At 42.1% G+C, this 13,327-nt stretch overlaps 6 protein-coding genes across 6 annotated transcripts; 3 read left to right on the top strand and 3 right to left on the bottom strand.

Moving 5' to 3' along the window:
- Positions 1 to 1,437: 1,437 nt before the first annotated feature.
- Positions 1,438 to 2,607, top strand: FOA43_000569 (uncharacterized protein; the record flags this gene model as incomplete). Its single annotated transcript, XM_038920898.1, has 1 exon — positions 1,438 to 2,607. The coding sequence occupies one exon, from the start codon at positions 1,438 to 1,440 to the stop codon at positions 2,605 to 2,607; it is 1,170 nt and encodes a 389-aa protein (XP_038776826.1).
- Positions 2,608 to 2,646: 39 nt separating this feature from the next.
- Positions 2,647 to 3,876, bottom strand: FOA43_000568 (uncharacterized protein; the record flags this gene model as incomplete). Its single annotated transcript, XM_038920897.1, has 1 exon — positions 2,647 to 3,876. The coding sequence occupies one exon, from the start codon at positions 3,874 to 3,876 to the stop codon at positions 2,647 to 2,649; it is 1,230 nt and encodes a 409-aa protein (XP_038776825.1).
- Positions 3,877 to 5,185: 1,309 nt separating this feature from the next.
- FOA43_000567 (uncharacterized protein) lies at positions 5,186 to 6,853 on the top strand (the record flags this gene model as incomplete). Its single annotated transcript, XM_038920896.1, has 1 exon — positions 5,186 to 6,853. One exon carries the CDS (start codon positions 5,186 to 5,188, stop codon positions 6,851 to 6,853), a length of 1,668 nt encoding a protein of 555 aa, XP_038776824.1.
- Positions 6,854 to 7,143: 290 nt separating this feature from the next.
- FOA43_000566 (uncharacterized protein) lies at positions 7,144 to 9,000 on the bottom strand (the record flags this gene model as incomplete). Its single annotated transcript, XM_038920895.1, has 1 exon — positions 7,144 to 9,000. One exon carries the CDS (start codon positions 8,998 to 9,000, stop codon positions 7,144 to 7,146), a length of 1,857 nt encoding a protein of 618 aa, XP_038776823.1.
- A 1,140-nt stretch (positions 9,001 to 10,140) lies between these two features.
- Positions 10,141 to 12,114, bottom strand: FOA43_000565 (uncharacterized protein; the record flags this gene model as incomplete). Its single annotated transcript, XM_038920894.1, has 1 exon — positions 10,141 to 12,114. The coding sequence occupies one exon, from the start codon at positions 12,112 to 12,114 to the stop codon at positions 10,141 to 10,143; it is 1,974 nt and encodes a 657-aa protein (XP_038776822.1).
- Positions 12,115 to 12,354: 240 nt separating this feature from the next.
- Positions 12,355 to 13,323, top strand: FOA43_000564 (uncharacterized protein; the record flags this gene model as incomplete). Its single annotated transcript, XM_038920893.1, has 1 exon — positions 12,355 to 13,323. One exon carries the CDS (start codon positions 12,355 to 12,357, stop codon positions 13,321 to 13,323), a length of 969 nt encoding a protein of 322 aa, XP_038776821.1.
- Between the last annotated feature and the right edge of the window lie 4 nt (positions 13,324 to 13,327).

Raw genomic sequence — 13,327 nt, 5'->3', positions numbered from 1 at the left:
ATTCTCTGACATGAAGAAAATTCCTGGAGTACTTATAGTACTCGTATGAAATGGCAGAGGGCAGATATGCTCCGAAAATTTGACAGGGTTTGGAGCCGGATGGCTACAATGTCCGCTTATTTGGGTGTAGATATCGCATTAGACAACAATCAAGATGTAATCTCGCCAGAGTGCAGGGAAAAAAATTTTCATGGAAAAAGAAAAGGTTGAAAAGATATCAAGAAGATATCGAGCCATATTGGGTCTGCAGAATGAGAGAGAATAGTAGGGCTTACCTAAAAGCGGATAGAAACTACATTCGAGACTACATTCCATTAGAATAAGGCAGCTCGGCCATGCGGGTCAGCCACATATTCTAAATTGGCAAATCCAGTAATTACAAGGATTGCCCGGCGTCTCTTAATTACCAATAACCATATAATTTGCAGAATAATGAAATGCTTTGTAAACTTTAATCAATCTTTCCCGTTCTTAGATCTGATCCTGCTCCAAGCAGACCCGTCGGATGTAGGGTTGGATATCAGAGAGTCCTGATCGTATGAGTCAGACCCCTGTGAATCCGCAGAACTCTGTGGATTTTCCGAACTAGTAGAAGTACTTGGAGAGTCATCATAGGGATAAGAGGTCTCCTCGTGGTCCGATTCAATAGGATGGAAATCTGTGGGAACAGGTTTTGTTGTGGCATCCCGCCTCGTAGTTGCAACCGGCTCTGTGGCCCTAACCTTATCCCAAGCAGATGCTAATTCTGGATTTTCAGGTTGGGCATCCCCCCTCCATTCCTGGGATTCCGTTCTTAGGACGCTCCCCCAAATAAGGTTGGCCAGGTAATGGAGCTTTTCTAGGGTCTTTGATTCTTAAGCTTGGATCTTCCAGAGACATTTTGAAATAGTTGGACCAGAACCAAGATTTAGCAATCGGATCTGGCGTTACTCCAACCACCTTATCAACCCGAGACTCCTTACCATACTTGTCTTGTAGCTGAGATAGACCGTGGCGGAACAATGGCTGACACGTGAACACAGGCATTATAGTCATCCCCAAAAAACCAAGCGTGATAGGAGAAAGAGGATTTACCAATTTACCCTTCTTTTTTATCACAAATGGAATCGTAACACCAGCTGCAAAACCAATCGATGTCATAAATAACGTTCTTCTGAAGAGACCTTCGAAGAAGACGTACAAGTCCTTTTTCGTCCGGCTTCAATGTATGCTCGCTGTCATAGAAAGCAATTGCCCGGCGTTTGGCCTCCTGAAACGCAGGGTTGTTTTGATCAATTTCGTTCATAGAGGAAAAAAGTAGTAAGTATATTGCAATGAGAGCAATAATGGTCGTTGCTAACAAGATTCTATTTTATTCGTTGTTCGCGATGGAGACGTACCCCATATTTTGTATTTTTGGGGAGGGGAACACCATTGGGAACTCATCTTTACTTAGCAATGGAATGCTTGAACGCGATAAAGGTTAGGAGTCGGTCTTTTATCAGATGCTATAGAGTTCTAGCTATAGAATCTTCGTGCGACGACGCTTGCGTGACACTTCTTGATCGATTTTCCATGCGCGAGTCTCCAAGAGTGGTGGATGAACTTAAAAAAACGTTAGATTCAACTAGCAGAGGTGGAGTAGTACCGGCAGAAGCCGCTAGGCATAACAGCAAGAACATCTCAGTGTTAGCAAATGAGGCCATTGCGAGAAATGGCTGGAATGCTCCGGATACCAGACCCGATCTAGTATGTGCTACTAGAGGTCCTGGCATGTTAGGTTCACTATCTGCTGGATATCAGCTTGCACTAGGCCTGGCAGTTGCATGGCAGGTACCGATAGTGGGTGTTAATCATATGCTTGGACACTTACTTATGGCTAGGCTGTCGACCAATGGGAATCATCCTTCCTTTCCATTTCTCAGCCTTTTAGTTAGTGGGGGTCATACTATATGTGTATTGAGCCATTCGCTCACAGAGCATGAGATCCTAGTTAATACAGTTGATATAGCAGCTGGGGATGCCCTAGATAAATGCGGACGTGAGTTGGGATTTAAGGGAAATATGATCGGTAAGGAGATGGATAAGTTTCTTGATGATCATAGGGAAGAATGGGGTCAACCTGCAGAACTCGAATTGAAGGAACCGATGTTGAATGAGAGCCATAGAAAAGATGTGATGTCATACTCTTTTGCCTCGTTCATTTCTCAGCTTAGACGTTCGATTAACAAATATCATGGCGGGAATATACCTGAAGATGATGCAACTCGTGCTAGAATGGCCTACCAATTAGAAACTGCCATCTTTCAACATATGATCACCAAGATTAAGCTAGCTATAAGGAAAAGAGGCCTCTCTATTGATGAGTTTGTGTGCTCGGGTGGTGTTGCATCCAACCTAATGCTAAGACGAATGCTCAAGAAACAGTTGAAACCTTTAGGGATTACCAGATTCTACTTCCCGGATCCTCAGCATTGTACCGATAATGCCACCATGATAGGATGGACAGGCATAGAATTGTACGAAAAGGGTTACACAACCGACCTCTGCACTACCATAACACGTAAATGGCCTATAGACGAGTTACTGGATTTGTATGGGTGGGTCAAGAAACAGCCTGAAAAATGATAAATCTAATATACATGTACATAACGTAACTGCTTTTTGCTATATGAGAGAGCTCTTAATATTGTAAGTATCCACCAGCTTCTTCCAAGTTTCTTGGTCGAGATTGAATATCACGTGTGATTTTGATAGGTCTCTATCTATGAATCTATGCAACTTCTCCTCTGTCTCTTTATTGGCTTCCTGGATGTAAAGCATACCTGTCTCCTTGTCCTTCAAAAGTATCACCTTACCATTGTTTATGAGAAAGCTTGTGTAGAAAAGGCTCTCCACAGAATGGCCAAATGACTTAGGATCAATAAACACTTCAAATAATGGAATCTTACCCAAATTCAAAGTCCGGATCTTTTTATAGAGTTTCTCTGAGTTTATAGCTGTAGTGTCGGATTTCTCTCTGCTAGCCATCTCATCAGCATCCGCAGCATTTGCTGTCCTCGTTGCGGCAGACCGAGAATCATCTTCTAGCCGCTGTCTGGTCTGCCGTTGTTTCTTGGCCAACTCCAACGGTCCCAACAAAAACTCACAGGTAGTAGCCCTGTAAGAGAATCTTCCCATAAGCAAACTAACCTCAATCCAATTGACTTTGGGCAATTCACCTCTTTCATTAACTACCCTCCCTCCGCTATTCTCGAGACCAAATTTGCGATTAAACCTCATGGCAAACTCGTTAAAGTCAAGTAGCTTTTCCGATCTAGCAAGCTTCATATTTTTAGTTGCCACATTGGCTTGAAATCCAATTTCACGAAGAGTAGATGCATCTTTGGCCATGATATCTGCCTGCACGCTTGTCTTTGTATGTTCAAACAACTGGTCAACCTTATTAAGAGACTCAGAAACGAGGCTCATACCTCCTTCCAACGCTACTTTTGGTCTCTGTTTTTGAAGCTCTTCATCCAATTTTCTATACTTTGACGTAAGTTCGAACTTTTCCCGTTCACTCAATTTACGTCTGGCTTTATCCGATACATTGGAATCATCCGTATCTGTTTCTGTATCAGTATTGTCACTCGACTCACTGGACGAATCACTAGACGAATCACTTGACATATCATCGGCCGAATCATCAGCACTAATACTATCACTTTCGTTATCGCTCTCACCATCGTCATCACTACGAGGGTGGTTACTTTTGTTATTGTTCGCTAGTGATCCAGATTGAATGGCCTTATCCACCATTACACTGTCTGCATCAACAACAGCAACAATGGGTTCCGTTTTATGCCTTTTAGATGAGCCCACAGCTACTTCACTAGAAGACCGTTTATTAGGCATTATAGTATTGAATAACAAAGATTACACTAAGATCCTCGAAGTAAGTTTTAGATCGTTATTTTTTAACTCGCACTTTTTCGCGACTTGATGATCTCTTCGATGAATATTAAAGGATATAATTTAAAGAAGAGAACCTGCTTACAAGAAAGGGACCGGGAAAAATGCTCAACAGTCAAAATCAATTAACCCCCCTTGACTCCCCACACAAATTTCTAAATGCAAATCCCCATTATTTGACCCCCACTTTTCACTTCTTCTAAAAACAAGATCTTTCGATATGTGGTCCGATTTGCTGATTCAAAGTTCACCGTAGTACCCGGGACCAGTGATTCCAAGAAAGGAACGATTATGTAATCAGATCTATTCCCATTCTAACAATGAAAAACGATAAGCGCCGAGACTTTGAATAACCAAAGAATCAAGCCAACCTCCTTATTTTTTTTGGTTCCTCTCACCCGCTTGGTATCGCTTGAGCGCAAATGATCCTCGACGGAAAGTCCAAATATTAAATGAGTTGTAATAATTTTATTCCTAAAACTGATCTCGGGGCTCTCTTACTTATAAAGTCAAGAAACGTTTCATGTCAATTTCTTTGCACCAGGCCTCAGTACTCAGTTGGTAATTCCGTAATCCCCTCATTGAAGAAAGTTGGAATTAAGAATGATGATGATCCCTATTGGCCCGTCGGACAGCAAATGCTGCACTTTCTCACACCCCCTAATTCTGCAAGTCGCCATCCACAAAATAGTCCCTTTGGAGAGAGAGAAGAAAACGAGAAAAATCCTCGAACTCCGCTACCAGAATACCTCAAATAGGCGCCAGAAAAAATATTTCGTGTCTCCAATATGCTGCACACCAACTATACAATGCATTCTCATCATAACCTTTTTATTCCTTTTGGTTAACTTAAGATATCTCTCTAGATCTGCTGTAAACCAAAAAACTTTCTGTGAGGTCTGTAGAGCTGCCTGCCTAATCAACAGTTTCGCTCCTCGAGAACTCGACGCCAGAACTGAACAAGTAAAAAAGAAAGCTAGTAGAAGATAATCACTCAAAAAAGAAATACTTTCATGCAAGTTTCTGCATTGAACAATAGGTTAAAAATTAACCCCCGTGTGCCCAGTGCATATTTTCCCCTTTTCCCCACACAGTTCCCGAATACATCTAAGGAATCATTCAGCAGTTGACAGATAAAATGAATAAGGTAAAAATTGTAGTATATAAGCAGCGACTTCTTCCATTCCGGATAAAGTTGAGAGAAGTGCAAACTTTTCATCGGTTTTCTCATCCATAGGAATCTCCAATCATCATGAGCCTTGACCTAGAGAGACAGAAGACAGTTTCGTCTTTGAACCTTCACCAAGTGAATTCGGTGGCATCCGTTGAGCAGGACATGAAGACAATCAAAGAATATCAGGATAATATTTACTTGTCGGCAAAGCCAGACTTTTCTAGCCAATCTATTAAGACTTACGTCAGGACCAGATTCACTGAGATTTTTCCATCAAAGGAAACCCTTCAGGCCAATAAGAGGTTGTTGAACCCTATTCCCGGACTTCGACAGGTTGGGAGAAAGCAGTGGGCCATGATTACAGTCGCATTTTGGTGCTGGGCCTGGGATGCCTATGATTTCTTCACGATTTCCCTCAATGTTACTCAACTTGCTAAAGATCTTGATGAAGATGTTAAAAGCATCACTTGGGGTATCACCTTGGTTTTAATGTTCAGATCAGTCGGGGCATTGATATTTGGTTACCTTGGTGATCGGTACGGAAGAAAAATGCCATTGGCTCTTAATATGTTTCTTGTTTGCATATTGAAGATTGGAACCGGTTTCATTAAGAACTATGCTCAATTCTTAGGTGTCAGAGCTCTCTTTGGTATCTTATTGGGTGGCGTCTATGGTAATGCTACAGCTTTGGCATTGGATGATTGTCCCATCGATGCTAGAGGTTTCATTTCTGGCTTGGTTCAGCAAGGTTATGCTTTTGGCTACTTAATGGCTGTTGTCTTTAAAAGAGCTATCGGCGACAACAGTAAGTACCACTGGAAAGCCATGTACTGGTTTGGTGCAGGTGTTTGTTTTATCATTGTTATTGCTATTCTTCTTTTACCTGACACCAAGGCTTATAAGAGACAGAAGGAAATCTCCAGGTTCAACAAAGAACACTGTATTGAACAAATGACATTCCTTCAAAAGGCTTCCAGGGCCTGGAAGTCATACTGGTTGATGATTCTTTACATGATCTTACTTATGTCTGGATTTAACTTCATGTCCCATGGATCTCAGGATTTATATCCAACGTTACTTACTGTCAGGTACGACTTTTCGAAAGATCGTTCTACTGTGACAAACTGCGTTGCAAATATTGGCGCCATAGTGGGTGGTATAATTGTCGGTCATTTATCCAACTTTGTTGGTAGAAGGCTTTCCATCATGATATGTTGTGTTTGTGGCGGTGCCTTAATTTACCCATGGGCCTTTGTGGATACAAGTGCAATTAATGCCGGGGCCTTTTTCTTGCAATTCTGCGTTCAAGGTGCCTGGGGTGTGATTCCGGTGCATCTTTCGGAGCTTTCTCCACCTTCGTTCAGATCCTTTGTCGTTGGTGTCTCCTATCAATTGGGTAACTTGGTTTCTTCTGCATCTTCTACCATTGAGACCACAATCGGCGAACATTATCCAATGATTTCTCCTAGTGGCGAACACATTTTTGATTATGCTACGGTTATGGCCATCTTTATGGGCGCTGTTTTTGGTTTCGTTCTCATTGTCAGTTTCATAGGTCCTGAGAACATGAACGCATCATTTGAGATGGTTGAAGGTTATGATGATGATCAAGATTTGCAACGTATTCTCACTGAGGACATTGCGAAAGTGGAAGTCCACCATGAAGAAAAGCTCAATGAAGAAAAGGTTACTGGGACTGAAGCTGCCGACTCTCCGAGCGAGGATAACAACGATCTCGAAGCTTGAATGTCCTTTATGTTCTAGATCTTCGCACAAACTTTCTCGCTTTCTTTCGGTTCCCTGTATTTTAATGTCAAATTATTCGTACCATAAATCAGTAGTACCATTTTCAGGAAAAAGCAATGATACGTAACATCTTATAATCGATTAAAGAGGAAAATGTGATTAAATACACAAAAAGCAAGAAAAGGACTATACATACAAACTGACATTAGGAGAGAATAACAAAAAGACAATAAGAGCAGAAAAAAAAGGGTGCCTATTGAGATTAGAGAAACAGATATCGGGGAACTTGTTTAAAAGTCTAACCCATTAACGTTATCATCCGCAAAGAAATCGGAGTTGGCGAATTCTGAATCTTTCTGAAGATCCAGATCCTCAAAGTCATTCTTCAGACTACCTTGCAACTGATTATGTGGATTATCAATATTGTCCGAAGTGGTATCTAACATTTGGCCCTCATTGGTGAGCATTAATCCTTCAGGAGTCATGCGAACGTCATCAACCACAGCTTGTGTACCATCGTCCTGAAATATATCCATATCAGGAGAATCCAAAGCTCCCAGTTGCATCATCGTCTTATCGGTTAAATTATTACCTTTGCCTGTTAAGGCTGATGGATTAGTAGCAGACGGCGTGGTAGTATCCGTGTTCCCGGAAGCATTCGTAGTGACAACAGCTGCTGCTGCCGATTGATCATCGATAGAATTATTGATACCCATCGAAAGACCAAGAGATGTTAACTGTCCTGGTGTAGTAACAGTACCTGTATTTTGAAAGCCCGCTACTAGGCTCGTATCTGTAGGCAGTGGAGAGTTTGTAGACGGCTGATATGGATCTAAAGGATAAGTGATGTGTCGTGATAGATCCAAGTTCATAGAAGTTGTAGGTGTAGGCTGCCCTAGCATTGTTGGAAGAGGAACACTGGATAAAGATGCTGTAGTCATAGCATTTTGAGCTAGAGGAACTGTCTGGAATAGCTGAGGCTCTGCAGAAGGGCCCGGAAAAGAAGATTGAGAAAACAGTTGGCAATAAGAGAGAATGGCTGTGTTCAAATATTGAAGGTGGGATAGGCTTCCTGTCAAAATATGAGGGATTCCGGTACCACCTTCACCGATATGAGCACTCGCTACCTGCTGGCCTTCGCTGAAGTCCTCACAGATAGACCACTGATTAGCATTTTCTTGACCGGTATTAGGATCTCTTAGGAAATGAACGGCAAACTTCGGTGAAGCGCTCAGTTCCATCTGTAATTGTGCATGAGAAGAAGTCACTTGTAATTCGCCTATAGCCTTCTGTGTCTGATTATCAATGAACGAGGTGCGTACCACGTTCACAGCAGGAAAGAAGATCCTAAAAAGAACCTTATCATTTTGGAAAACACCAGAGAAGAAATAATTGAGTTCGTGATCCTTCTTGGATAAAATGACCAACAAGTCTGTAGATCCCAACAGAAGGTTAAGTAAACGAGGTGATAGGTTGTGTAACTCATTAAGATTGCTCTTGTCAATAGAACCTGACCTCATTCTCTGCCACTGTCCCACAGACAGTGACCGACAGTCAATCATACTGTATTTTTCATTGATTTCAATCGGCATCGTCTCTCCTGATCTAGGAATATCCTGTTGCACAGAGAACATGCCCATATTTTGAGGTGGATGTGATTGCTGCTGCTGCTGCTCTTTCTCTTTCTTCATCTTCTCTATCTTTCTTTCCTTCGCTCTTCTATTTTGAAACCAAATCCTTACCGACCGTTCACTCATACCGGTCCTTATCGCTATGGCCTTTCGGATAGTAGAGTTTGTATTCGAGGTTTTGTTGAATTCTGCGACAAGCAACTCTAGAATATCCCCAGAAGCTCTTGAGCGCCTTGTTGGCTTTTCTTGTCCGTTGTTGGTATTATTTTTATTTGGAGCATTAGACTCGTTGGAACTATTCGAGCCAGATGAACCGGTGGAACGCGCTGAACCCATCAAGTCATGGGATCCATCGTTATTACTAGCGGTAGCTCCATTGCTCCTACCTCTCTCAGACTTGCTGTGGCCTTCTCCATCTTGTAAATATTCGCCGTTTCTTCGTGACAATTCTGCATCTGAGATAACAAATTGAAAGTCTTTATTTTGCTCGTCATTGGATATTTGCTGCGTACTCATTTTAGAGAATGCTCGGTACTTGTTCTTGGTTGTATTTGGACTCGTACCTGATTGGTGGTGGCCTTCACGTAGTGTTAGTTATAATGTTGAAGATAACAGGTGGTAGTTTTGTCAGTACGCAAAAATTGAGCCTTGGAATAAATTCGTATCGGTTTTTAAGGTGTTGTTGAGTTGGGCTAGGTCAAATTATTCGTTGTCGAAGGAATAGCGGCCTATTAAATGTTCTTTACCTTAAAGGCACTTCAGCAAAGATGGGACTGACTAAGGAGAATGAATCAGGTACTATGAAAAGGAATTCAAACAGATAGAATTAAGGTCTATGCCTGTTATTAAGGCTGACAATCGTCAATCAGAAGCTAGAAGGAAAATGATCTATCTGTCGGAACTGGGGTACACTGGTCCTTAAAAAAAAATGGAGAAGGCCCTCAGGAAAAAAATACGTAGGGGAAGAGGGAGAAAAGAAAAGAAAGAAACAGGGAGCCGCGGGTGTAAGGCTGTGCAGATGAGTGAGGGGAGCAGCGTTTACAGCCGGAGGAAAGAGCCCAATCCGCAAAGAATCGCAGAGAGCGAAAGCGACGAGAAAAAGATCTGAACCGGTGAGGTATCGGACAACAGTAAGGCATTTGAGATACCGAATGAGCTGAGCTTCCTATGTAATTGCAACTTTGCTTGTACCTGGTGTCGAGTTACTGGTAAGTGGTGTTATTTACCCTGCACTTACTCTGTACTTACTCTGTACTTACTCTGTACTTATTTTGTACTCACTCTGTACATGCCTGGTTCATCCTTTCCTTATTCTCACCGCGTCACACGCCTCATCTGCGGGCTATCCTTATATTTATTTTTTTTTTTTTTTTAGCACCACGTGCAAAAGAGCGCCAGGACACGCATGCCACAATTTTACACTGCCTGGATCTGCATAGCTCAATGTGGGCAGACTTATTGAAAGGATTTCAAGAGTATACACCTACATAGTCTATTTAGCATCGTATCTACCACCACAAATAATGCAGATCTTCAAGCTGTCAAGAACAAGGTCGGTCAAATTACCAAACAAAAAATTCTTGGTGGGTTTGCGCAAGATTCTCGAACCACAGTAACTGCAGATACTGACTCCAGGATTAAGTAACGGTAGTAGCGTCAACTCGCACGTCTTCCAACTATGTCCTTCCTCAGAAGTAATGGTTGCAACTTCCCTTCATGATCAGGGGAATTGCCGGTACTACCGATAGCGAAAGTTTCCCAGGTGTCTGGAAGCCCCGGAATAGGTATACGGATCTTATGTCGCGATTCATACTTGCCCCAAAACCCTTTAGGTGCAGCGAGACCCAACAATCGCAGATACTGCTGACACATTAGTTGGTCGTACTCGGAAGAGATCTCAATTCTTCCCGTTCGAACCATTTCAACCACTATTTTGGCTAAACGTTCAAGGTTACTTTTGTTAGCTGCATGATCGTTGAAGGTATTGGTTAGACGCACTTTGTCTGAAAGCGAGGATAGTATTAGGTTCTGTTGTAGGCAACTCTCTGGATCGATTTTTTTTTCAAACACAACATGGTCTGACGCACGGCTATCCTCACCCAATTCAAATGTCTTATCCTCTTCTGGAAGTACAGATCGTAGAAAATGATAGCTCTGTATACGAAGAACAGGAGCAGATTGGACACTGTTGAAGGTATCGATATCTAATAGCGTGTCAAATGTATTTCCCTTCGCATAAGCCGGAATGACAGAAAACTCAACATCCTCTCTATGTGATACAATTCTTCCGTCAATAGGCTGATCTGGATCGTAGATGGACGATAGTAATCCAATAAACTTGCCTGATGGATCCAAAGACAACGAAAGAATGCGGAAAATACTTACTTCTCGCAATTCATTGAGTTTCTCAAATAAAGGAAGCTCATCAACCGGTAACTCTTTCCTGTAATTGTACTTCTTGCCGACAATAGGTCCGGCCTGTGAAAACGAGTTCAAGGAGGGGATATCCACTTTCAAATAAAGCAAATCCCTATGAGGATTGGCCACCACGGTATGTAGAATGATATGATAATCCGCCTCTCGACTTGTTACAAACTGCACCATAGATGTGCATTGTATGCGAGTACCGAAAAGCGAAGTTTCCCTTCTTTCGTCGATACCCTTTGCATTGAGAGCAACAAATTGAAGTTTGTCAGTGGAAAGAATTGTCAACATCTGCAAGTGCTTGCCCAACTTCTTGAAATCCGCAGTAGATATAATGCCTTGAGCTCCATTGATCGTTTCGCTGAATTCGGAGTTCATCTCTAAAGTTTTGGTGCCACTACTGAATCTCAATTGGCGAAGTAGGACCCGATTTCGAGTAGTTATCATCAGCAAGTACGCTATAACGAAGTCAGACCCGCTGTCCTTGATCCAGTCAGATATTTTGCACTTTCTCACGTATTCATCTCCGTCCTTTGCCACCGTTAGTCCAGTTTCAAAGCTAAACAATCTCTTTGGATTGCCGTCTTCACTCATCATGTAAAACCATGTAGTGGAAGACTCGGTCATCACCACGAAAGCAGACTCGGCCACAATGGGCCATACCGGAATTCCAATGTACTCGAAATCTATCTTACCAGTCCATGCAATGGAATGAATCCTCAACTTTGTCAATTGACTCAGAGTGAGCACCTTGGAAGTATCTATGCCACCTTCCAAAACAGCTATTCTTTCGTTTAAAAGACATTGGAGCTTCAAATCTCCATGAACCTCTCGCATTAAATAACCATTGAAAGAGTCAGTAACACCGGCGATTAGTGTCTGGCAAGACAAATCAACTCCCAACTCAGAGCAGTCGATTTCGATCAAGTTGTTCTCGTTCTGTTGACCTTGTGAATGTCTTTTTGCCTGCCCCACTCGCACCACTTCATTGTCACTAAGCACAGATATTAGCATATTTTCCCAATCCATTAGCGTTCCTGCGAAACGATAAGACGTGAACATGCCACTGAGATCGGAAGCGTCTATATCGGCTTCCTTTTTGGTCTTCAATAGTAGTAGCTCTTTCTTGAACAACATAAACACTTCTCCACTTTTCGACCAGTGCACTTGATCGGGGGATTGACACCCAACTGCACGTGATATCATATATCCAGAGTGCATGATAGTCGAAAGAAAAAGGAAGGGAACGAACGAACTGCCGATGGGTATATAAAGACTTACGTGGTACTCTTTTCGTAGAATAAATATAAGCACAAGAAGAGACCGGGCGCGCGGGTCATCACACGCGAAAAGTGAAAACGATTACGCGTGAAGATAGATAGATAAATAGAGATGGCTTGACTTCTTTCAACGCTTAGAATCTCATTGATTCTACTATTGGAATCTATGTTTGTCGGACTTACGGGTACACTAGCTTCTGGCATTGATCGGGTTGCTGGATACCTTGTTAATGAACTGGGCTTTCGTCTTCTTACTCTTAATGATGATACTCCTGATCGATCTGTTGATTTGAACTTGTTCAGAAGCTTTGAGACCATTACTGAGTTGTACAGTTTTGCTACTAGTCATTGGTCTGAAAACTTTGTTATAATCAAAGACCTCACTTCTTCTGATTTGGAGAAGTTTCTCAAGAGACCTTTTTTCTTACTAGTATCTGTGGATGCTCCGATAATTTGCCGATACGAGAGATACAGGAAAAGTCAAGTAGACAAAACTCTGACATTGGAGCAGTTTATATCGAAATCTGAAGGATTGAAGTATGGAAATGATTGTAGGTTACTTCAGAATATTGAAAAAGCTCATCTTAAGCTCATCAACAACTCGCGGAACCAGGAATCTCTCTATAAACAGCTCGCAGCACTAGATTTCAAAGACACGGAGAGATTGAGACCTGCCTGGGACTCCTACTTCATGTCTTTGGCGAATTTGGCAGCACTTCGATCTAACTGCATGAAGAGAAGAGTGGGTTGCGTGATTGTACGTGAAAATAGAGTTATTGCTACGGGGTATAACGGTACTCCTAGAAAGTTCAGAAACTGCAATGAAGGTGGATGCCCTAGATGTAATCATGGAGACTCTAGTGGTGTTGGTTTATCCACGTGTTTGTGTTTACATGCCGAGGAAAATGCATTATTGGAAGCTGGTAGAGATAGAATTGGCTCCTCTGCCACCGTTTACTGTAATACCTGTCCCTGTTTAACATGCTCTATAAAGATTGTTCAAACTGGTATTCATGAGGTGGTTTATTCTCAGAGTTACTCGATGGATACTTTAAGTTCAAAAGTGTTTAGACAATCGGGCGTAATAATACGACAGTTCATTCCTGCGAAAAGTGGAATTGTGATTATTGATTAGAACT

The sequence above is a fragment of the Brettanomyces nanus genome, chromosome 1 (genome assembly GCF_011074865.1).
Source record: "Brettanomyces nanus chromosome 1, complete sequence".
Classification (NCBI taxonomy): Eukaryota; Fungi; Ascomycota; class Pichiomycetes; order Pichiales; family Pichiaceae; genus Brettanomyces; species Brettanomyces nanus.
This window is presented reverse-complemented; position numbering and strand designations above follow the sequence as displayed.